Genomic DNA, 25,082 nt, shown 5'->3' with positions numbered 1-25,082 from the left:
TTTTCATTATTGCATTCAGAGGCTTGTTGGTGATTGCTTAAGGAGCAAGATGCAGGATGTCTGTTGAGCAAGTAACTTTGTGTGACTACTGTCTGTTCTACAGCATATTCACTGATATATTTCAACTAAAATATTGCAGAATTCTGCCACTAATTTAAAAACTGCAGTAATGCTTTTTATATATTGTCCACAATATACAGGGTTGTTTTTTTTTTTTTTCTGCACAGAGATTCAACTCTGTGTTTCTTTTAGGCATTAGAGAATGGCATGAAGGTGGCAACCTCTGCTTCCAAGATTTATCATTGTACCACAGAAGTTACGAGCCACCTAACAAGCACTTAGCATGAGTCTCTTTGCTCCAGGACACATGAACTTCCAGCATGATCACCTCTCATCATTTCTCTGCAGCTTCTGCAGCAGGTTGTACTCGTTTTGCAGTCTTGTTTAATGCATTTCCAATTTCTCTGTTTTTAAGAAAGAATCTCTTTTATTGGTTACAGTTTGGTTTAGGTTCTTCACAACATTTTCCCTGGAAGATGATTAAAAGACTAAAAACTGACACCATTTTGGAGCTGTGTGTTAAGATGTTCTGCCTCAGCAGGACTTTGCTTCGCTGTCTGTGTGTCTGTCAGCACCAGAGCAGTGAGCACAGATGCAGAAATACAAACCTGAGCACCACTGCACAGTTCAGCTAAGTGCTGTCTCCAGTTGGTCAGGGTGACTGTTTAAGGGAGATGCCCATCACCCAAGTTCCCTCATTTCCCCTCATGCTGTGGACTGTGGAAGATGTTAAGCTTAATAACAGAAGCTTGGGGGGGGGGTCCTGGTCAATCTTCGATATTTTTAATTACACATGCTCTGCCTTAGAGGGAGACAAGTAGGAAAGGAGCAGTACATAAGGTGAGAACTTAGAATCAAGTTCCTGGTGTCCTGCAGGAGAAGCCACTTGGCCAGGATGGCAGGAAGTGCCCCCTTGGCTGCCCTGCAGACCTGGGACTGGGTTTTGCCTGTTCTCTTTTTCTGTGAGACATCTAAATACCTCCCTTTATAGGAGAGCAAGGGAAATAACCTAATGACAGGACAAAATTAACATTTTGATATTTTTACATTGCAAAGGAAAAGCCAATATTCTGACTAAGGGCTGAGTAAATCTCTAGATGAGATTATCGAGAAATGTGGAAAATGCTGAAAGTTTAAGGGAGCTGAATGAGCTATTACAAAGAGAAAGACATTACAGAAAGGTGACTCTTTATTTCAACATATTTTTAGGAAGCTATAATAGAATAAGGAACAGGCAGAAAGGGGTTCATCAGTAGCCATCTCCTGGGGTGTACTTTACCAAAAACAATCTCTAATGAGAGACACTAAACAAATATGTTGAAACATGGCAGGTTTTGCCTTTGGAACACAGGGAGCACTATCTCACTATGAAAACTTAATAGAGATCAAAGAAGGTAAGGCTCCTTTGAACTATTTTCATAGTTTTTAAATTAAAATATCACTTTCCCTATAAATTCTATTGAACTTGTCCTTTAGCTCCAGTGAGCAATTTATTTTGGCTGTAACACAGATCCCTTTTTGTCTGGGACTTGACTCAGAAACTTTCTTCCAAGTGTCGAAGTATTCTCAAGAACATTTCAAATTTACCTAAGTAAATGAAACCAGAACTACAGTGGCAACTGTGGTGATACTGAGAATGTTACAGAGAAGTAGAATTAAGCAGTATCCCAATCTAAGGCAGGATTCTGGAATAAAGTGACAGGTAATACAGCTATTAGCACATGAATAGGAAGATGGATGGAGTATTATCAATGTCAGTTAGGACAAAAAAAAAGATGTATGGCTCAATTAACTCTCTAAATGAACTGGCACAGTGAGGTTGGTGACTTAAAGCACAGTATTGGCAGCAAATAGGTGAGGGGATGGTATTGTTTTATTGTTTGCATGGTCTCCCAGTGTTAACATCTCTTCTGCTCTTCTCCAGCTGTAGAAAAGAATCAATTTCAGTCTAATAGCCAGGGAAGGCAAAAGAACTTCTCCTGAGCACTGGCAGAGATCATATTTCAGTCAGCTTTCCTGCTGCCCATCAGCAGCAAGAAACCTTCAGACTCACACTGAGGTTAGCACTAACCGCAGGTCTCTGCCAGTCCCCTGGGGACAGTCACACCCCGGGCACAGGGAACTGACCAGAACCTCCTGAGAGGAAAGAGAGGAAGGACTTCTCACCTACCCTGTGCTGTGTATTTGCCCTAAGTTTGCTCGTGCCTGTGCACAGTCCAGCACAGAATGACTGACCCTTGGGACAATATACAATAAGGCATCAAGTTTGCACACTCTGCATTGCTCCCTGCATGATCTTCCCTCTGGTGATAAAGGGAGCCAGTGCACCTGGTATAGGCTTTTTCAATATCCTGCAATGCCACCTTCAGTATTCTTCTGGATAAAGATTCCTAAATTCCAGGCAAATCCCCGCTTCAACAGAATTTAGGCAGCCTAGTATTTTAAAGTCTAATTTTGAAACTTTTTGCCATTTTACCTCATGGCAAGGTCCACAAAACACTATGGGATTCCGTAACAGAAGGTTTTGGTAACCTGGTGAGATTCCTCACCTTTAACTAAAGAAATTTCTGCTATTTCTATTGAGATCATTTGGGTTTTGGTACAGACATACAATCCAGCACAGTGCAAGCATAGCAATTACCTTTTAAACAAAAAAGGGTATAAACTAATGAATTTTACCTCATGAAAGGGCCAAGTGTTGTGGCATATGCCAGAGATAGTCATGCAGTGAATTTCAGTGTGTCCTTTACTCATTATCAGCTATTGCCTAAATCCAGCTTCTGAGTTTCTATAGATCAAGAATCTGGAGCTGGAGTTCCCCACATGCCAGTTCTCTTCTACTTACTAACCCTATTTCACACTCTCAAGTTTGAATATGATGGTCTTATAGCTTTCTGCAAGGTATAGTTCAGATGGAATTATTGTCACTTCAGAAACATGGAGAAGGAGGAGGAGAATTTGTAATATGTTGTTAAATTCATACATAACATTCAAACCCCAGAGATACCACCCCTCATCCCTATGCTACTGATACTATAAAATTATTTTCAGTAGCATATGAAAGTAGAGATTGTGCTTCTCACTGTAATTTGGGCAATGAGATTTGTGACAATGCCTAGTATGCTCCTATGGGTTTGGGTTTTTTTGAAGGAGAGAACATAGGGTAGGGTAGGGTGGTGGCAAATGTCTTGCTGGCCTGACAAGAAACATTTACAGCTGCACTTGAAAGCATGCTGTTCTCGTGCCAGGACTAGAACAGAGCTCTGGGGAAGATATTTCTGTGAACAGAAACAACTGGGAAGAACCACCATCAACTATGACACCACACTGGGTGATTTTAAATCAAAGCAATCAACTAGTTAATTGTAGTTCAGCTTTCAGCAACAAAAGTAATGAAGTATTCTGTTTTCTTTATTCAAGAGTATTTTCAGGGTGAGAAGTGACCACTGGATTATAAATTAATTGTGAAGAATGTCACTTCTTACAGTTGAAGCATGCTTTTGATGGATGTTTGTTTGTTTAATTTGAATATAAGAGCAGATTGTCTTTTACTTCCCAGGACTGTCTCACTTCTGAATTTTCTCCAGTAGACAGGTACTGTTTAATCAGCTCCTTTTGCTCTGAGCTGCACTGTCCAGTTTAAACTTTGGTTCCTGTTATGTTTTATCCTCTAGCTTAAAGGGCCTATTAGTACCTGCTGTTATATCCCTGTGATGGTACTTACACAATGTAATCACATCACCTCTTTTCTTGAAAAGCTGAATAGATTGGGCACCTGAAGACTCTCCCTGGAGAGGAACTACTTCCAATTATTTTTAGGGTTCCTTTCTTAACTTCTCAATATCTATTTTTAAAATGCAGATACCAAAACTGGACAGTTTTCAACATTTGTCTCACTGGTGTTTCAAGCAGAGCAAAAATCTGCTATTTCCTACTACTTGTTGCTCCTCTGAAACATCCAGGGATAGCTATATCCTCTTTAGGCCCCTTTTCTGTCGGAATATGGGACAATTCTTTCCTACTCTGACCCCCACACCCTTCCCTGTGTGCAGAGTAAACCACACACAGCTCCAGAGTGGTTGGCACTTTGTCACCTGCAGGTGTGTTTTTACATGAAGCTCCATTAAAGCACATTCTGTTTCAACTAAGTTGATCTTATCTGGCCCCTAAGAGGTTACAGTGTAATGAGAATGTCGTGCATCATGAAATAGCACACTTGTCAAAAACCTGGTGTGGACGTGGCTGTGTAACTTGACTAACCACACTGATAACTTCCTCACAAAAACATGAATCCTATTTGCTTGGCAGGCCACTTCCCATAAAAACACTCTGTCCATACATTGGATTTTTTTCTCTCTTGTTTTCCTTCAAGCTGGTTAATGTCAGCCTAATCGGCCTGTCACTAACTGGTCACCGTAATTAGTTTTTCTGGACCTTATCAGGAAACTGAACACTATACCTTTCAAGATTTTCCTGTTATGCCAAGATTTACTTGAAGTGTTAGAAAGATAGTTACTCTCTCAGTTCTGTCCATTCTTTTGGTATTTTATTGGTACATATGTGCCATTTTTCCGGGTCTGCTGTTTTTCATAGGTTCTTAGAAGATACTTCTTCCTTTGTTAGTCCATAACCTAGTAAATATGTCCTACTATTCTTTCCAAATACAACCCTGAAGTATTTATTTTAAAATGTATATATATATGTTTTTAGCCTTCTCTTCTAATAATACTCCTTACATTTCTAAATATACGAATGCTTTGTTGCCCATAGCCCCTCCAGGCATGGATTTTCTCCTTAGGGCTTTTGCTTCCCTGATGAAATCTCAACACTTTCTAATTAGTGTTGATTGCCATCTACTTTTGCATTTCAGTGTTAGTTCTACACAGTAATTTTTTTTTCTTCTCATTTGCTGACTTTGCTTATTCAAGAGTGAGCTTTCAACGGAAATCTTCCTATTGCTTAATGGTAGACTTCTTGGTAAATTACCATTTTTCCCTGTAAACTTCTCTATTTTATTCCCCTATTCACATTTTCGTCCCAAATGCACTTTTTTTTCAGCCTTAGGGAATTGACTTTTTTGAAGCAGCGTGTGTGTGTGTGTGTATATAACATGGTTAAGGGTTGTTTGTTTGGATCATGGGCAGCTACGAACATAATCTGGAAAGAGGCAAATATTGACACGAGTGAGATACTCAGGCACTCGTTGAATGAAAGTGAATGACAGTTCCAGCAGCAGGTTTTACTAACAGGGGCTATAAAAGGCACTGCCTATGAATCATTTAAGACATTCTTTTGTTACTGAATAGAGTGATGGAAAAGTGGAATTTTGGCCATCATTTGCACTAGTATAGACAGACATAGAGTCCAGCTGCGTTTTGATCCTTTTGAAAGGTGTCCGTCATGGCCAAAATTCTTTCGGGGTGTTTCATACACTGAAAATCCCCAAGTCTGGGCTTTCACCGAACCAAAATTAAGCACATCTGCCTCCAGAGAGCAGCTCCATCATTCTTTGAGGCTTTCTGTGCTCCTGTCAGCCACATCTGATTTTAGTAAACTCGCCTGTCCTTCCCATTCCGGAAAGTACAGCCGGAAACGTATTCGGTGTGTACTTAAAAACCTCTGTACAAGCGACCACCCCTCTGAGCTGCGCGTCAGTGTTACACTGTAACACTGACACACGCAAACTTCTTAGCGTCTCCCGCAGCATTCAGGAAAAGCGGGGAAGCCAGAGCAAAGCTGAAGTTGGAGCGGGCGCCCGGAGGTGCCGGGCTGCGCTCCCGGGCGATGCCCGGATCCCGGCACGGGCGGCACCGGCACCGCTCCCACGCGGCCGCCAGGTGGCGCCGCCGCGCCGCTGCCGCCGCCGCTTCCCCCTCCGCTGGGAAACCCCCTTGCCAGGAGCCCTCTCCGCCCGGAGCCCCTCTGGAGGAGCCCTTCTGGAGGAGCCCCCTCCGCCGGGAAACCCTCTGGAAGAGCCCCCTCTGCCCGGAGCCCCTCTGGAGGAGCCCCCTCCGCCGGGAACCCCTTTGCCAGGAGCCCCCTCCGCCGGGAAACCCTTTGCCAGAAGCCCCCTCTAGCAGAAGCCCCCTCTAGCAGAAGCCCCCTCAGCCGGGAGCCCCCTCAGCCGGGAGCCCCCTCAGCCGGGAGCCCTGTCCGCCGGGAACCCCTCCGCGGGGCCGGGCAGCGCTGCCCCTCTGCCTGGAGCCCCCACCGCCGGCAGTCCCTCCCTCAGGAACCCCCTCCGCCGGCAGCGCGGCCGCGGGGCCGGGCCGGGGCCGGGGCGGCACTGGGAGCTGCGCCGCTGTGTGCGCGTCTGGAACTCCCCCCGCGCCGCGCCGCCCCCGCCGCGCTCTTCCGCGGCCGCGCTGCCAGCAGCGGGGGAGGCAGCTGTGCGGGCAGGGCGAGGGACGGGAGGAGGAAGAGGGCAAGGCAGAGACGAGGCCAGCCCGAGGAAATCAGACGGCCCCGACATGAATTAGGCAGCGGCGGCGGAGGGGAGGGCCCGCTCGCTCCCCCGCTGGCTGGCTGGTCCCGCACGGCGCCGGCGGGAGCAGCGCCGCCCCGCTCGGAGCGCGGCTCGGGGCGCGCACGCACACACGGAGCGGCGGCGGCGGCCGGGCGGGCGGGAGGGAGGGCGGGGGGGCCGGCAGATGAAGATGGCAATGTCTGTGATCCAAGCGTGCCGCAGCCTGGCGCTCTCAACATGGCTGCTGTCCTTTTGTTTCGTGCATCTGCTGTGCCTGGACTTCACCGTGGCCGAGAAGGAGGAGTGGTACACGGCCTTCGTCAACATCACCTACGCCGACCCGGCGGCCGGCAGCGCCGAGCTCCGCAGCGAGAAGAGCGAGTGCGGGCGCTACGGCGAGCAGTCGCCCAAGCAGGACGCCCGCGGGCAGGTGGCCCTCTCCGCCTCGCCCGCCGACCGCTACGCCTGCGACCCCGGCACCCGCTTCAACGCCCCGGCGCCGGGCAAGAGCTGGGTGGCCCTGATCCCGCGGGGAAACTGCACCTACAAGGACAAGATCCGCCACGCCGCCGCCCAGAACGCCTCCGCCGTCGTCATCTATAACGTGGGCTCCAGCAACGCCAACGAGACCATCACCATGCCCCACGCAGGTGAGCCACGCCACCCTGCGGGTGTGCTGAGGGGACAGACGGACGGACCCCCCCTTTTCCAGCCCTCTCTGCCCTCCCGCATCCTTGGGGTGGGAGCTACTGCGGGTAACCTCGCACCTCCTGACAGGGAGCAGGATGGGCTGTGGGCGTCGCTGGGTGGTGGGTGCCCATCTTGGGGTCCCCGGAGCTCCTCTCCATGCTGCCATGGCAAAGGATGGATGCGCTGCTAACGTATCCATAGCGATGCATGCCGGTGCGTCCAGGAGGGATGAAAAGTTTGGGAGGTGCAAAGTTTGGGTCTAGTCAGAGGAATGGGACGCTGATCCCACTGTGGGGCACCGGTGTTTCGTTGTGTCCTGAGAGTCCTCAGGCAGGTGCCGTGTGGGATCGAGTGTGATTGAGATCTTCGGAAGAGGAGAAGTTGCAGTGTTGTGGTGCAGGCTTATCAAGAGGTGCAATAAAGTAGAGAACACGGTGTCCACAGTCTTGGCTGCAATGGTGTGAAAGCCGTGAGATCGAGTAGGAGTGCCGAGTATCTGATTTGGTGAGAACGTGAGATGTGTTGTCCAGGACTGGGATGGGGGGAGTGTTTCACTCTCCCAGGTGAACCTTCTGGTGGAGTTTGTGCTTGCAAGTGTCAGCACACGGGTGGTCAGGTCCCAACATGTGCTTGTCAACTAAAACTCAGCCAAAATCCAGTCATTCAAAATAACCTAAACCCTGGCATATGCCCACAAAAAAACCCCCACTGTTTCCGTACCAGTGGGGTTTGATCTGAAATAATGTCTTAGAAACAGTTCACCAGATTTATATTTAGGGACAATGTTTTCTGCCAGGGATCAGTTGTCTTTTACACCAGCTGCCTAATGCCATGGAGATAAGATGCCACCTATTGCGAAATCTCAGTTTGGTTTCCATCCAGTAACTAATCATGCCCAGCTGTTTCATGCCAGTTGAATCTTAGCAGAGTTGGAGTAAATTGAAATACAGAAATGCTGCAAAACAGGATGTTATTCTAATGACATGTTACATTTCCACAGTAAACTAGCTAGCTTGGATGTGCTGAAAAGCAATTTGTTGCCTAACCATAGTGCTAAAATACTGCTGATGCAAAAGCAGTGATTTTGGAACCTCTTGTGTCCAGCCTGTGTTGGAGATTAACCACTTGTATTGGGCAAATTAGTGTTTCTTTGGTAGGGTTGGTGGAAGACAGGGCTTTTTTTAGTGTTTTCCTTTGATTTTGTGAGACAAGCAACTCATAACCTCTTGAGCTTCCTAAAACTATGTTTTATAACCTGCCCACGGTTTAGCAGCTGTTCAGATTATACTTCTTGCTACTTTAAGTATCACAGATTATATACTAAGAAGTATAAAGTAGTAGGAACTTGGCATACTTATGCACCCTCAAAGTAAAGTTCAAGCTGTTTCAAAACTTAAGATGCAGCATAGTTTATTATTCTCTAGTAAGTTTCTCTAAAACTGCCAACATGCTGGATTAATTAATGGTTTGCCTGTTTTTAAAGTGTGCACTAAGCTGTTTTCCCACACAAATGGTGTTTTATTAAGAAATGGTGGGAGTAAAAAATGTGTCTAACCTTTTAAAATGGTAGAGCTTTGGTTTGTTTTAAAGTCTAAGATGAAGTAGGAAAGGAAACTTTCTTACTGCAAGTGGCCTCAGATTTAAAAAATATGAACATAGTATCAATTATCCTGGGAGCAGCTTCTTCTGTGTCATATGATTCCACAGGATTTGTTCTGAGGATCCTTTTTGAGTACTAAATTGATACTCAGCAGTGGGTTTGTACAGCACCAGGGGCTGAAGTGAAAATAAACGTTCAGAAATTAATCCAGACTTGTGGAATATGATCAGTGAGACTGAAGGACTTTGCTCATAGATTTGATGAATTTGTCTTCATTCTAAGGATTTTTGTTCAGCGAGGTTGAATAATGGTTGTTGGCTTACCTTAGAGAAAGCCTATCCTCTGCACATGGTCAAAACTAAAAGGAGTTTTAGACCACAAGTCTGATGGAACAGAAGAAAAAACAATTATCCTTAGGTATTTAGCAATCTAGCAGGGATTCAGAACTTTACTCTCCCTCTGGTACCGCTGTTACTCTGGGACAAAGTGAATGGTCAGGCTGTGTAAAACTGTGGCTGCAAGTTTCTAACTTGGAGCCTTTGACATTTGTTTGTTCCCAGTCTAAATGATAGCACAAGATTCAGGGGAAAAATGAATCAGTTTCTTGGTTTCTGAGTTCAGCAGCATCTGCAGTGCTCTGCCCACGCGAAATCCTGGAGTGAGAAGAAGAAAATTCCATCCTGGAAAATACTTGGAGGTTGAGAGGGAAGGGTGAAATATGACCTAAAAAGCAATTTTAAAGTCAAAAGAAATATGATGTTACTTCCTTTTTATTTTCTATTTCTCTCTCACAGATATTTTTTTTGAGGTTTCATAGAAGCTTACAATCTCTTCCTATACAGAAAAGTGTTATCCTGTTGCATAACAAAGTGGCTTCTGCCCTTACTAAATAACTTTTAAGAGTAATACTACTCCTAAGAGTTTTTTCCCCCCATGTACGTTCTTCTCTCCGGTATGCTTTGCCTTCCTTCTCTTATTGTCACTTTCCCTCTTTGTGCTTCTTTTTCTGCTCCTCTCCCCCTTGTTTCTTCATCTCTACCCCCATGCTTCCTTCCCTGCCTTAACCATGTTACTTTGCCCTTGCCACTTTCTTCCCAGGGCACTCTTTCTCTTGCCAAAGAACTTAGCTCATGGCTCTCCGTTTAATTATATTTCCTGTTTTCTGCTACAGTGCCTGCCAATGTCCCATTGCTCATCTAGTGCCTCCTGATTTTGAAATCTATAGGCAACTGTAGCAAGGTACTGGGTGGGAAGCTGAAGGAGGCTTCATAGACCTCCCTCCCACCACCCCCAAATCAAAACCAGGGTAGTATTATATCAAAGCTTGTTGTGGAAATCTTCAGGATTTATTTATAGAGCATACAGCACAAAGTGTGCAATTTGAACCAGTTCCCTCACCCCATCCAAAGACTTTGCTTTCAGGGAGCTTGTACTGGTGTCAATGCTAGCACACCCAGAAGGATGAGGTGGAGCTATGGCATCTACATTCACAGGGAATGTGGAGCTCTGGGATCCTCCTGCTAGGATGTCCTTAGCTTGTATATCATCTGCTACAGCCTGTGCAAACTGGCTTCTTTGTTTTTATTGGCTTAAAGGATGGCATAGGAGCTGTGAGTATGACTTTGTTTGCATTTTGACTAAGTAGGCTCCAACCAGAGAAGGAAAAAAAAGCATCCAGAATTTCTGAATTTCTGTTTCAGATGCTTTGTGTTTCTTCTAGATCAACTTTGCTAGCAGAAAAGTACTCTAATAATACATAGGACGTTCTTTTTTCTCCAGAAGAAATCCATGGTGGTGGCTGGAGTTTCTCATTGAAGTTTTTTCTTACTCAGACCAAATTAGCCATTATCTAGGTTTGAAAAGGCCCCAGCCACTGTGTCTACATTTAATAATTTCGTATTAATTTTCAGTAGTCTTACTACCTGTTGTAGCTTATGTCCTAACATTTTCTCTGAGCTCTGAATAGAGACAGTGAGAGCCTTGCAGAAGGTAATTCAAGGTGAGAACTTCCTGCTCTACAGTTGGTATTTGAGGGAACCTACATGGACCATTTCTGACTTGGGAGCCTGGCAGGAGCTTGGGGCAAGGGAGGTTAACTGTGATTGTACACAATCCATATGTGGGTAAAAAACCAAAGCTATAATATTCTATATGGTTTCTAAGATTCAGTTGGAATTCTGGGGTGCATCTGATTATCTCACAGAACGGATATTGTTAACATGTGAGGTAAATTGCATCCTACGTGTTTTGCACCAGGAACATATGTTAGTCAGGCAGTGCTGCATTCTCCACATTCTGCTTTCCAGTGCATTCCATCACAAATTTTAAGTCACACGCTTCTCCTATGACATACCCTTTGCAACACTGGGCAGGTGCCTCTTTTTTTTTTTTTTTTTGTAGTGGCTTGTACACACAAGGGTCTTATAAGTGGTCTAAGATTGTTCTGACTTCTCCCCTCCCTCTGTGGCCCTCAGGTGCAGTGAGGAGGGTATGACCATCCCACTGCAGATTCAAATGTGTCCCTCCACACATGCTGCAAAGGGGGCCAGACTCAGCCTGGGAGCATTCAATAACAGTCTCTTCCTTTGCATTCAGATTTTTGTTCCTTGATCAATGACTAGTCTTACCTTTTACATGTTTTAAGATGTGTTGGTAATAGGTTGGGCTTTGGCCTGCCCTCTAGATTTGTACTGATGTGCAAATTAAAAACTGAAGTGGAGGATTTCTCTCTTTACAGACTTAATTCAGTACTGTAGCTGCATTTGTTTCACTATTAAAACAATTATTTTCCTAAACTTTTGTAGAATTCTAGTGAGGAAAATGTGCTGAGAGCAGTCACACTGAATTTACCTATGGAAAAGCGTGAATTAATGGAGGGCTGGAGATTTCAATCAGTTTTGTCATTAGATGAGACACTTTTTGCCTTGCTGAGTCCTGCATCTCTCAGCCTCACAGCTGGGTCCTGTGTCTCCTTCAGAGCCCACTGCAGACAGTGGGAAGTCAGACAGTGGAAGGACACTGAGTCCACTGAGCTTTGGATCAAGTAATAAGGTATAGCTTTCCCTACAAAGTGGTGAAGTATTGATTCATTGAAGATTTCATTGATCCTCCAAGGTTATTGACTTCAAAAGCAGTTGGATTTCTGCTTTGGTTAGCTGCAACATTTATATACAGTGACATTCATACAAGTGCTGTCTTCAGATCTCTGCAGTAGGAAGTGACACAGCGAGAAGAAAATCTTCCTCAGGAACAAAACTGCATCCACATCCACACTAACTGCTGGCTGGTAATCTGGAGCAACTCCTGTTGGTATTTAGTCCATAGGAGAATGGCTTGCTTTTGAGAAAGCAGTTGTTTGTCCTAGTCCCATCGATATTTTGTCTTTAAAATGGTGTATCTTAGCTTGGGTTATTAGAATATTGTGGCAGTTTATGGCTTAGTGTAGCTCACTAATTGATGCAGATATATTTCTGTGCTACCTCCTTTCACATCACAGAGGATGGGAACATTTTCAGCAAAAAGGGAGAGAAAACTAACTAGTTCAGTGTTGGCACTCTTAAGAGTCTTTTCCTGATGAGAGAAGAGGACACCTTGTACTTTTCTCATGTAAGCAAGGCCCTAAAAGAGCCCATTTATTGTGCAGCATTTGTCTGATGGAGCTCATGGTGCTTTGTCATGTGAGATGACTGGGTTTCAAGTGATGCCTGCCTCTGTACACCACGAGCCAGGCTGATGAAGGGTTAAGTCTTTATGAAGGGATAGCCCAGCAGCTTCTCCACTTCCCGATAATTTCTGCATAGCTAACCTGCACAGAAACAGCAATCCTTTCAAGGCAAGCCCCACTTCTGCCCTTTCAGCTACATTTGAGTAACAGTCACTTGATGACTCCTCTGGTGCAGAAGGGAGTGAACAATACAATCATTGACTCATAGAAATCAGATATGGAAAAGACTGAGTAGTCCATGAAATCTGCCACCTTACTAATGCAGGGCTGCTTCCCACAGTGCTACCATCCGCTGCCATCACAGGGCTTTTTGCTTAGCATCTTGCAAAGGAGAGAATTTTGTAGTGCTTCAGAAACAAATGCTGTCTGTGTAAGGAGAACGGTTCTGAGGCAAGAGATACAAAATGTACGAAGATGTTAATTAGGAATACTATACCTTGCAGTAATATTAAATTCACATAACTTCCACAGAGGCACAGCATCTAAAGGATAAGGTTAAAAGCCAACTGTATCCATTGTATGTCACAGGGGGGTTATATGGCAATTGTGAGAAGGAAGAAGTGGCAAAATATTTCACACCTGGTTGTGTGCAGACAGGTTTTGCTGTGCTGTGTCTTTATTCTGCAGTGGGATGTGATCCTGGACTTTGTTCATGGCCAGTGCTCTCCTCATTTCACTCCTTAGTGTTTTGGTTTCTCTGGAAAGGAAATCTGGATGGTTCAGCCTCAGGTCAGGCACTGCACAGTTTGACTGGATCCTGAATGTGGATAAGCAGGGGTCAAGGATCCCTCAGAGTATCCTACCTTTCATGACTGCATTTGGATGTACCATCTCATAATGTAATTCTCTTGAGAACTACAATTTCTCTTTCCTGGAGAAGAAAACCCAAACCTCTTAGATGCAACCTTAACTTTAAAAATACACTGTATTAAATCTACCAGCTGCATATCTGCTATCTGATGCACTGGCCACATTAGTAGAGGCAATTCTTCAGCCAGATGAAAATTACTGAGTTGGGTTCTTAGCAACTGCTGGAAACAATGGTTTTTAGTTCAAAAATGGATGGGGAAAGCACCTCTTCATTCACCAGTTCTAATAGATAGGTTGTAAATATTGTTTGCTTATGAAACATCAATACTATGCAGCTGTGTTTTACAGGAGAGGCCTATCAAGGGCATTCCTTACTTTCTGTCTCCTCTTCAATAAATTATTTGAAATAAACCTTAGAAAACTGAACTGAGGAGAAATGAAGGAGACGATGAAAAAATTAAACTGCTTTATTGCTATTCCACACTGAAATGTGAAAAGCTAGCATACTCTATTCTGTGCTACTTAAAGATAATAGCTTTTAAAAGTAATTGTTCATTTCTTTTCCCTCTCAAGAGTGGCCAATAAATAATGTCAATAAACTGAAGTGCTTGTTTATTTGCCTCTGACAGTATAATCATAGTGATATTCAATTATGCTGCTAGACCTGAGAGTCTGTCAGAGTTTTGGTCTTGAATTTGATGTGTTTAACTGTGTTTATATACAGGATAGTCCTGCTGTAAACTGGAAAGGTATTTTCAGTTTGAGGCAAAATTAGAAGGAAAAAAAAAGTTTATATTTTTAGTTCTCAAACCCCAGAAACAGAAACTGCTGCCATGTAACTCCATGGAGTTCTGGCTTGAGTATGTCTTGTATACTTCTTAAATGTAGATAGAAACATTACATCTGCACAGGAATGCAGTTCCTCCAGGGATACATGGAATAGGGTGGGCTGGCAAATGCTCCCTTGTGCTACACACTTAATGAGACCTAGCTTTTTAAAAATAATTTGTATTCCATGGTGTTGTGAGCCTTTATCATGAGAGAGGACCTCAGCAGAGGGGTGCCCCCTAACAAAGCAGGTTTTTTTGTATGGTTTTCTGCCAAGACAGCCCTGTACCACTGACATATTTGTCTATGAACCATCATCATTTGTCACTGAAATGGGTTTAATGATATAGGATTTTATTCTTCCTCATAATTTGTTTCAAATCTTAGCCTTCCTCCCTTCTTATATGCTCTTTGGTTTGCTTCTTACTGTTCAAGTCTCTCCTTACAAGCCATCTCTTTTTTGCAAGTCATTGTAAGAATATCTCACCACATACATGTTATTATATTATTAAAGGAATTATACATCACATTCATCTCTGGCTTCCAGCTTTATAAATCACACATCACTAAATTGTGCTCCTCTATTTGCTGTTTCCTTTTGCAGTCCTTGTCCAAAAACAATATTTTTTTTGTAGCATGGTCACTGTTATTTTTCATTGAATGTGCCTGACATCACACAGCCAGAGTGTTCAGAATGGATTCAAGACCCTAGCAGGTAGTTTCATCTTTAATTAACATATATGCCTAGTCTTAAGATTGCTGTAAAATGTGTCAGCATTAGTTGAATATGTGTTGTGGGTTGCCTGGATTCAGACCCAGCACAATAACCTCTATGCTTTTGTTGTTTAGGTTAAATTGATTTGTGGAGCACTTGAGAAGCTTTTGCACCTAATTGTTATTCTCATGGTGGCAGAGCATTTCCAGATCCTCAGGATCAAATCTCTGGGTGTCTAACAAGTTTCACTATAAAAGATTTCTTGCATTTTCCAATTATGCAAGGGTTCTCTATCAGTATCTGATAAAGATCTGTTGGGTTTTACATCCTGTGATGCTAGCTAAAATTTTCCTATTCTTCTTCCTTTTCCATTTCAGTAGCTTTTATTAGAAGACAGAAATTATTTCTGCTTTTTCTTTGCCCTTTCAAAAACCCGTGTCAGAGAATGTTAAATCTTCGGCTATATTTCTAGTACATGTCTGTGTTTGTACTCAAAATTAAATCAGTCTTTAAAACAGGATGGTCTGATGCTGCAGACACATACATGATTGCTTCTTATACTTGCACAGAGATTGCTTTCCCCTCTTGTGCCTTTTTAAGCTTTTATTATAAGCTCATTGTCTCCTAGTTTTACCTGACATTATCGTGTTCCTTGATAGAGGCAGCTTTTGTGAGATTCTATAATCTCTGTGCCTGGTCTCTCACTGCTCTTAATGTGTCCATGTGTTTGAAGTATACCATCTGCTTGTGCATCAAATCCATGCCTTTACTAAACACTTCATCAAATTTTCTTATGCTGGAAAATGAGGAGCTGAGTAAATTGCATTATGTCTTTTTATAATGCTGTCTTTGCCTTATATTTCCTTCAATCCTATACCCCTTTATTTTCTACCTAATTTTTTCTCTCCTTTGGTTTGTTGGGGTTTTTTACATTATTATCCCTGCTTCCAGTAAATCTTTTCCTTGGACTTCTCACCCTTTTTTTTTTCCTTGCCTTCCTTTATGCATTCTGCACCTGTTTTTCATCTCTACTATTTTGATTTTTTTTTTTCCTTTCTGCCTACTCCTTACCAGGTTGACAGAAGGAGCCAAAGGCTATTTGCTTTGCATAAGCATTGACTGTAAGAGGAAGCAGAGCAGGATTATGCTCTCTTGGTGGCTTTTCCTTTGCAGCTGACTCTGGCTTTAAAGATCATCTGCTGTCTGCTGTCAGGGTGGGCTCAGAGGAGTGGGACACCAGCAATTGGGAAGTCCTCGGAAGAGTGACAGGCATAGCACATTTCCTGTGCATACAAGGGGTTCATGCTGAACACTCCCGAAGTCTTTTTCATTAATTCTTAAAAGATTAAATGATGGTTTCCTCTCTTTCATGCTTTTATGGAAGAAGATTAAGTTTCCCTGCACACTGGATGCTGGAAAAACTGATGGGAAATATTTCTTATCAGAACTGTTTTTCTTAGGTGGTGAAATGGATTTTCAACAGAAAACTGTTTTGGAAAGTTTTCGCTCTTTAGAAAAGTCTTACACGTCTGGTTTGAATAAAAATTTTCTTTTAGTAAATATTTTATGTGGCTGAATTTCAGTTTCAGAAGCAGTTTAGTTTCTCTTTTCCTTTTTTTGATGATATATTACATTTTAGTCAGCTTCTACCAGCTTTAGATACTAGCTTCCTTCCAGAGCACAGACCTCGCTTTTCTCTGGCAATCTATGCATGCATCTCATCATCATCAGCATTATTTAAAGGTACTGGCCTGAGGTTTGCAGTGCTGAATTTCTTTTCCCTGTGACAGTGTGACAGCAGCTTTCTGTCTTGCCACAGTGCAGTCCCTAAGCTGTGCAGGGTCTTTAGCCCTTGCTGCTTGTCTTTACTGGCAGATTTCAGCACTGTGTCTAGATACACGTGGCAATGATACTCAGTGTGAGCTAAAGATTGCTCTCACAGACAAGGGCGTAACAGGGATCAGTAGCTGTCAGTGCAAGTGCAATAAATTCAGGCTTGTAGTATGATGCAATTTCCTAAATGGCTGCCCATACCTTAATGTTATTTGCATGGGACTTGAGAGTCCCAAATCCTGGGAAAAATACCCCATTCTCTGGGGAAATGATGGTGGTACTTGTACAAGGAAGGTTAGAGAAGGTGCTCATAGTAGTTCTTTTGGTTTTAGGGTACTTCTCTGGAATTACTACCCAGCTCTTTTCTACCCTTGGAGATGTAAAACCGCTCTCGCAGAAGCGCTGTTTGATGGGCAGAGATAAACCCAATGGAGTGAAGCATCAGCTTTCCACAACAGAATCTCTGCAAAGCTCTTAACTGGGTGACAGTGATGAACCAATGTCAGCTTGGTATTTCTTTGTGACTGTTGCTTATAGGGAGGAAATGGCAATAAAAGGCACTTGCAATAAAAACTGCCTGAGCCACTTCCATTTTTGTGTCTGAAGATGGTTTGATGAAGTTTGTCTTGCAGCATGAGAGATGTGAAAGCCTTTTTCTTCTAAAACTTTTATTTAACTGTTGAATGCCAGCACAAGGAGATATTGTGATGGAATGCAACCTAGAGCAGCAAAGCTGTCACGGGTGAGGATGAAAATGTTCAAACATAGTTCAAAACATGATGGTACCATCATTCAGCTGTCAGAGAAACAGCTGAAATAGCCATTAGACCAAAGTCACATGGATGAACCTGAATCCTGGAGAGGTGAATTCATGTTGATGAGAAAATAAAAGCCATCAAAGTAGGTGGTGACTCCTGTGGTCTCCCCATCATGTGGGAGGTCTTCCTCTCAGAGACTGTGAAATATGTCTTTGACTAATCCATATATCTTAAACCTCATTTCAGTTCTGCACTGACTCCCATTTCTCACTGGCACCCACTGTCATGATCTTTGGTATTTTCTTGTTTGCTGCCTCACTGCTGTTTGTCCCAGTCCTTCCTTGCTGCCTTTACAGGTGGTGGAATCATTCCTTGAGACGATGAGGTTCTTGCTTGGCTCCAGTTTGAGCTCCTATGTTTTCCTCTCTTTGCATTTAGCAGTTTGGGAAGGGCAGGCTGCATGGCTCCCAGAGTGCTGCCCAGCTGGATCCACAGGTGAATTAGACAGGGAAAGGCACCAAGCAGCTTAACTGCCCGTGAAGGCCATGAGCTCTGTCTAAGGCAGCTGGGATCCTCTAGGGCACAGGGATTCTTCAGGGAGCTCATCTGTCATCTTCACTCCCCTGACTTACTGGCCCCTGCTTAAATAGATACACAGGAGAATTTATTTTTTCGATATTAGTGGGGGTTTGTGTACTTTTTTTTCCATCTAGAAACATTCTCTTTTCTTTACTGTATACCCAGACAGTCTTCTTTTCTCCCTTTTCCCCCCTCCTTTTTTTTTTTTTTTCCTATCATGGTCTAATGACCAGAACTTACTGAGATGCAAGGTATGAGAGCCCACAGACAATTTTAAAAACAAAAATATGACTGCATAACTATTTACTTCCAAAATTATGGCTTCTAATGGTTGGTAGTGCAAGGAAATTTTTGATGCCAGAGAATTGGTGTTATCTGGTTTCTAAATATGCATGACATCACTTATTTCTGCAATAATTAAGAGCTTCATTCCCATTAACTAATTTATGTAACAATCTTTCTGCTATTAGACTTACAGAAAATAACAAAGCAAGCACTGAATTTTTAGTGGAAAATATCTCCTGTTGAGTACCTTGTACATTTGAAGTGTAGCATCTGTTCTTAGTTCTTAACCAATGCTGTGTTGAATTAGCACAATCATTACTGTTGTCTTTCCATAGTCTGGACACTAACTAGGCATATTTTTTGCCAATGCAAAGACAACTCTGCAAATTCTATCACAAAGCTGTTATCTTTGGCTCTCAGGAGCCAAATGTGCTGTGGATTAGCCCACAAAACAGGAGCTACTGTGCATATGTACAGCAATAGTCTCCTTGGTAGGAATGACAGCAGGGAGGCAATTTTAATGTGATCTTACCTGGACTAATACAGCAACTCCTAAAATCTCTTCCTTGCAAATGAGACCAATACTTACAAACCACTTCTCACATTAGTAAGCTAGTGATTTGGCTATCATAAAACTCAGTAACAGATATTTTTAAATGATTTCTGATGTCCACATGACATTAAATTAATTTGGAGAACATTTCATGGCCCAGTTGAGGAAAATGTTTGCACAAATAGTTATAGTTAAGCTCACATTTAGTTCTTGCTGAGAATGGACTAGAAGTTGAGCACCTTGACTAAATGTCACTGAAAGTGCTTCTGTGAGGAAATGTCATTTATGAAAGATGTGGAAGTGTCTGACATAGCCCAGAGGCTAATTACTAAGAATATTAGTGTGGTCATCTCAGGTGAAGCTTATGACCTCCTATAGCACTGTGAGTATTTGAGATCCTTACAATAAGCACTTGATTTGAAATTGTAAAAATAAGATACATATGCTTTATATATGTCATTAAAGCGGTTCTTAATCAATACCGATTAAAAGAGATTATTTCATTATTTTTCCTTTCTCCACACAGTTTGGCTTCTGCCTTTTGGGTTATCAGCCATGTCTGCATCCCAATCCAAAGCAAAGGTGCCTCTCAGCTTCCACTGAGCACTGTGCCCCTTCCATCTGTGGAAAAGCTGGCCACCCAAACCCTTTCAGACCCAGCTGCTGTCTGTTCTCCACTGTGTTTCTTTTGATGTTTGTCACCAATGCACGCAGAGGAGCAGTCACAGCTGTGGGAAGCATGGACAGCTGTTTAGTTATTTGCAGATGGCTTAAGGATGTGTATCAACCAGTCATTTGTACTTGCTAGGTGAGCTAGAGGAGTTAATGTCATTTAGAATAGCCACACAGCATTTCTTTGCTAATCAGGGAGTTGCCTAAATTGGAAATATAAGTATATATTAGGCCAATCACACAGCAGCAGCTCCTTACTTTACATTCATTCCAGTTTGGGTACAATTATTGTAATGTTTTGCAGTTGTGGTTCCAGTAGATAGAATTTTGCATCCTTCCTTGTGGTCTTATCAGTCTGTCAACTTCATTTTGCTTTGAGAAATTCAGGACAAGTTTCCTTAATGCTCCTAGTGGTACATATCAGTTTTGGATAGAACTTTTAGCCATTTAGACAGTTGTTTGGGTTATGTTGAGATGATGGGAAACTGTAACCAAGGAGGAGGGAAGTGTAAAATTAACAGATGTTCCTCCTTTAGACATTCCTAAAAAGCTAACTGCCATATATAGGTAAAGGGCTCTTCCTGGAAATAATCCAGTCATTACTTCTAATAACCTCTAAGTACACATGGGTGCCCCACAACAACTGTGCTAACTTCACAGAAGGACTTGCTAGACCAGTAGCAAGTCCTTGTTAATGGACTTAACTAAAGTCCTTGCTAAATGTTAATGTAAGATCCACAAGTGCTAATGAATACCTGAGGTGACTCCTTAGTGTCTTGAGTGCTTTGCAAATCTGTATTTATCACCATAAGCCTCAAAGATGTTCCATAATCCATGATGTGAATGGCCTGCCCTGCCAGTGGAGGTGATTAATATCTGTTTGTGAGTGCTGTGCTCTTCACAGGCCTGGGCCCTGCTTTGCCTTCTCCTGCAGCTCCTTGATGAATTGGAATCCATCCATCAGTGAATCATTGCAGGTTTGATTAATTTATAAAGAAACCTGATGTTCATGCTGTTATCCAACAGTTATTTCCATTGGTTGGCCAGAGTTTCAGGATCTGAGAATGCATTAAGTCTTTATTCATAAAGTGTATGATATTAAGTCAACTTAAAAAAAAGTAATTACAATTTCATTTTGGTTTCCATCTTTAATAATGGCAATGTCCCTATCACTGAAATGGATAACATTTACAGCATGTAAGCACCTCCAGGCTCTAGCAGTGAAGAGACTGGACCTTTTTTTTCGGAAAGGGTGCTGCTCTGTGCAGACTTGGTAGCATGAAAACTGAAAGAATGTATGAAGTTTTAAATAGGTGGGGGAATTTTAGGTCCACTTTTATAGCTACTTTGAAGAAGCACACAAATGACTGGACAAGTCACCAGAAGTTCATAGGAAAGAAAAACTTCCCCAGCAGCAGTATTCTGATCTCAGTTGTTCATACATGGAGTATTGGGAGTAGACTGGGCTCTAAGCTGGCTTTTCACAGGCCATACTTGCCATGTGCACACTGCTTTCAGGCCAGCTCAGGTGCTGATTTCTGAACTTTCAGGTTAGTCACTATGTAAGGGTCTCCAAAGTTCCCCTTTAATTTAATTACATTTTGCACGTTATGAAAAGAATTCCAATAACTGCCCTGTAAATTCCAGCTCCCAAATCTTTCCTTTAGAAAAAGTGTTCTGAGATTGCTGATTTCCACAAATGCACTTAGCTATGCCACTGATTTGTAATCTTCTGAAATCCTAACCATGCTGAAGTCAATGGCAAACCTTCCTAAGGATTTGATTGCCAAATCAGGAAAATGAATACCTGAAGTAATTTTATTTTCTGCTGCCCTCATAGTATTTAACACTTTGTCAAGTACAGAAGAGCCACCAAGAAACATAATACCAGGCTTTCACCAGCATTGGCAATGAAGTATCAGCAGTCAGCATTTCATATGAATTGTACACATCTGTTGGATTCGAGCAAAACATCAGACAACACCAGAGCTTCATTAAGATAATTCTGTAATTGCATAAAATGATGGGTCAGCCTGTGAGTGCCTTGGGCCTGTAAATATTAACTGGCATTGAGTTCTCCAGCACATTGAACAAAGGGTCCATCTGGCCTCAAGTGAATGTACAAAATGAGTGTAGTCATTGTTACATTTATGATATAGGAAGAAGTTAATTTTCTTGCCTTTTGAAGAGCTTGAGAACAATAGGTCCTGTCTTACGTGTATTTCTGACAGTGGGCTTCAAAACATTTTTTTTTCTGAAATCTCCTGACAGCTAAAATTTGGTTATGGCTTTGTGTGAAGTGACAGGAATTGGGTGCTGTGGTACTGTCAGAGCTGTGTCAGGAAGGGGCTGAGCAGCTTGGTGTGCAGGATGCACATCCCTGCTAGCTTGTCTCCAAGGGCAGGGAGAGAGGATGCTGCCTGACAAAAGTCATAGTTGAGATAAAACCTCCGGAATCTCGAGCAGGTACTGGCTGGATGCACTGCAAAAATACCTGCTCTAAATTTGGGGAGAGAGAGAGAGAGAGCAATATGGCTTTCACACCTTTCTTCACTAGCTGGTGTACTAAGAAGGAATGGCAATGATGACAGCCTCATCACGAGGGGAGCGCTTCCGTGGTGGTTGTTAAGAGAATGCTCAAAATTAGCATTCACTGTCTCCAGTGAAGGAGTGGAATCTGTGTTGTATGCCATCCATCTAGATACCAAATGAATGTGGACAGTTGTCATAGAAATAGTTACAGAGACAGCATCTATCCACATAAAGCCTAGCAGAGGTCATTTCTAAACTGCTCCCTGCCTGACCAAGTTAAGATGGCATTTCATATGGGCTGAATTTGTTCCAGATGGAGGTTTATTAGTTATTAGATCTTGAAATGCATGGCTGGTTGGTGATCTTTTTTTTTCTTTTTTTTTCCATAAGTTTTCTAGAAATACCATTCAGCTGAAGAGACCACAGTGTAGGCAATACCACATGGTGATTTCAGTGCCTTCATCCTGACATGCATATTGTGTTTTGAGTGATGCCATTCTGTTTTGAGAGCTTGTGGGATTTTCAAAACCACTGCTATGTTAATCTCATTTGGGTTCTCTAACATACTTCAGATCACTCTCTCTTTTTCAGAGTCTGATTACAAGACACTGAATGATGTTTTGTAGTGCAAATGGGCTGTTTTCAGATTTTCACTATACCGTCATTTTGGAAATCTTTAACTGTTTAACCTCTCTGTAAGCCTTCAGCGTGCCATATTACAGTGAAATTCTCTGCTAATCAAGGTTGTTGCTAATGAGAGAATCACTGTCTCTCATTCAGCAGAGGCACTGCTGTATCCTGAAGACATCTTGCCTTTTGATCTCCGTGATCCAGATTAATTATAGGAGGCTAAATTCAGACAGAAATATCAAATGCTCAGCAGTGCTTAACAGAAATGTTACAATTACATACAAGTAGGAGAAATCAAAGGAGGGATTCAGATAGGTGATTGAGCATGGAAATAACAGGGTAGCTGAAGTTCATGATTTCATGCTTGTACGTAGACACTGAGTCATCAGAGGCAGAAAAGCCAATGAGGAGAGAGGACATAAGCTGTCATACAAGAACCAAGGTAAAAAAAATTACCTGCCTTTCATGTCCTCTCTCTATGGGCTGAATTTGTCTCTGAGGCAATCCAAACACAGAAATATATGAGCAACACTAATATTACCAGCAGAGGAAAATTTTCAATAGTTATGACTGGCATTCCTGGGAGCCAGTGTGTGTTATGTTTGTTGTTGGGTTTTGTTAGGTTTTTTTGGGGTTTTTTTTGTTTGTTTTGGTTTGGGTTTTTTGTTGGTTTTTTTTTTTGTTGGTTTGGTTTGGTTTGTTGGTTTTGGGTTTTTTCTTGGTTTGGTTTGGTTTTTTTTAAGGGGAGAGGAAACAGGCATGTGAAATAGCATATAAGTATGTGAAACTGCATGATACAAGATCTGAGTTCAATGTTCAGGGAATAACTAGAAGCTATCATTGAAGATTGGCTTAGAGCAAACCTTGCTTTGGAATCAACTGTGCAACTTAAGTACATCCTTTGACATCTTCAGCTCTTTCTTGTGTACTAAAACTTGCTACATTTGGGGCAAGATTTAGTTTCTGAACATCTTAAATCTGAAATGTTTCATATAAAATTCTTGTTTCAAGTCATTTAAATAGTTACGAAATTCACATTCAAACTCTGAACCTTCTGGCTGCAGTACATGTTCAGATAATGAGATTTTAGTAGGGAAACAGAGCCTTTGCCTTATCTATTGCAGATAGATCCAGCGTGGAAAACTCCTATAATCAGCAGGTAGTGTAAAAAGATCTGCATGGGTATTCATTTGTGACTTTAAAAGAAAGAATCTAATTAGGAATGTACTGTGGTGTCAGCATTATGTTAAGTGCTTTTGTTGTCATCATCCTCAAAGCATGCCTAAATCTCAGAGTGAAATGAGGAAAACCATATAATCAACCATACAAAATCAGTCACAGATGTACAAAATGTAGTGTGGGCAAAAATGTACCTTTTGGTGAAGCCTGAAAATATTGACAGGTAACTGACAAAAGCTTTGTTGTATAAATGTGAACACGTGGAACACACACTAAGCATCAGCAGAGCATTATGAATTTGCCTGAGAAGCATGTGCTTAGAGGAATGTATTTCTGACTGAAGAGGAATTTAGTTCTGAATTTATTTCTGCATTGCCATGTTCTTGTCAAAGTACAGAGGAAGGACTCTGCCTGTTTAAAGCAGATTTGGGCCCATTTGTGCATATCACTCCCATGTAGGCGTAAATATCTTAATTTAGGGGTAGGTAGCATGAATCTTTTGCCTGTGAGTACAGATGTGTCTGTGTGGTCTTATTCAGATACATGTATCTCAAAAAATGGTAACCTCCTCCAGGGAGACCAGCTACAGCAGGTAACCCACACCTGGTATCAAAGTCACAAAGGGGCAAGGATGTAGAAATCCCATACATTATTTGGCCCAGAATGATCTACGTAGACAAAAACAGCCCTGTGTTTGATCTGCACATGGCATGGTGGTAGTACTCTTGCTGGTTTGCTTTGTGATTCATTTCAGTTGCAGTTCTGCAGGACATGGGGAAAAAAGAAAAAAATAGAGCTTTTAAAAAAGTTTAGAGAGATCTAAGAAACCTCTTCTGTGTGCTTCTCTGATTTGGGGGGATTCAGGAGAGAGGTAGGGAAAACAAATTGTCTCAGCTAACCTGAGTCCTTAACCTTTCAGGTATTATAATGCAAATAAAATTTGTTGTTCTGAAATGTAAGTAAAATGTGTTGTTTTGAAATGTAAATAGAATGTTTGATACAGACAACTCATAATGCAATCCTGCAATTTGTACATGCACAGGTGTAACAAGAGTGGGGATGGGAATTTGCCTTCTATTTGTCAGCTTTTCAGAATACTAAAAGCAAGAGATTCCATCTGGAGAAGAGTTTCTAAGTTTCTGAGAACAAAAACGAGATTAATGTTGTT

The 25,082-nt window shown here is 42.3% G+C and overlaps 1 protein-coding gene across 1 annotated transcript in view; it reads left to right on the top strand.

The window, feature by feature from the left end:
• Nucleotides 1–6,366: 6,366 nt before the first annotated feature.
• RNF150 (ring finger protein 150) overlaps nucleotides 6,367–25,082 on the top strand; it is a 109,564-nt gene continuing 90,848 nt past the window's right edge. Inside the window, exon 1 of the mRNA XM_071452443.1 lies at nucleotides 6,367–7,176. Coding sequence (XP_071308544.1) covers nucleotides 6,711–7,176 — 466 coding nt within the window. The 5' untranslated portion in view covers nucleotides 6,367–6,710. The remainder of the gene's footprint in view (nucleotides 7,177–25,082) is intronic.

This window comes from Agelaius tricolor, unplaced genomic scaffold (assembly GCF_023055355.1).
Source record: "Agelaius tricolor isolate 1412-34295 unplaced genomic scaffold, bAgeTri1.0.p SCAF_34, whole genome shotgun sequence".
In the NCBI taxonomy this organism is placed as follows: Eukaryota; Metazoa; Chordata; class Aves; order Passeriformes; family Icteridae; genus Agelaius; species Agelaius tricolor.
This window is presented reverse-complemented; position numbering and strand designations above follow the sequence as displayed.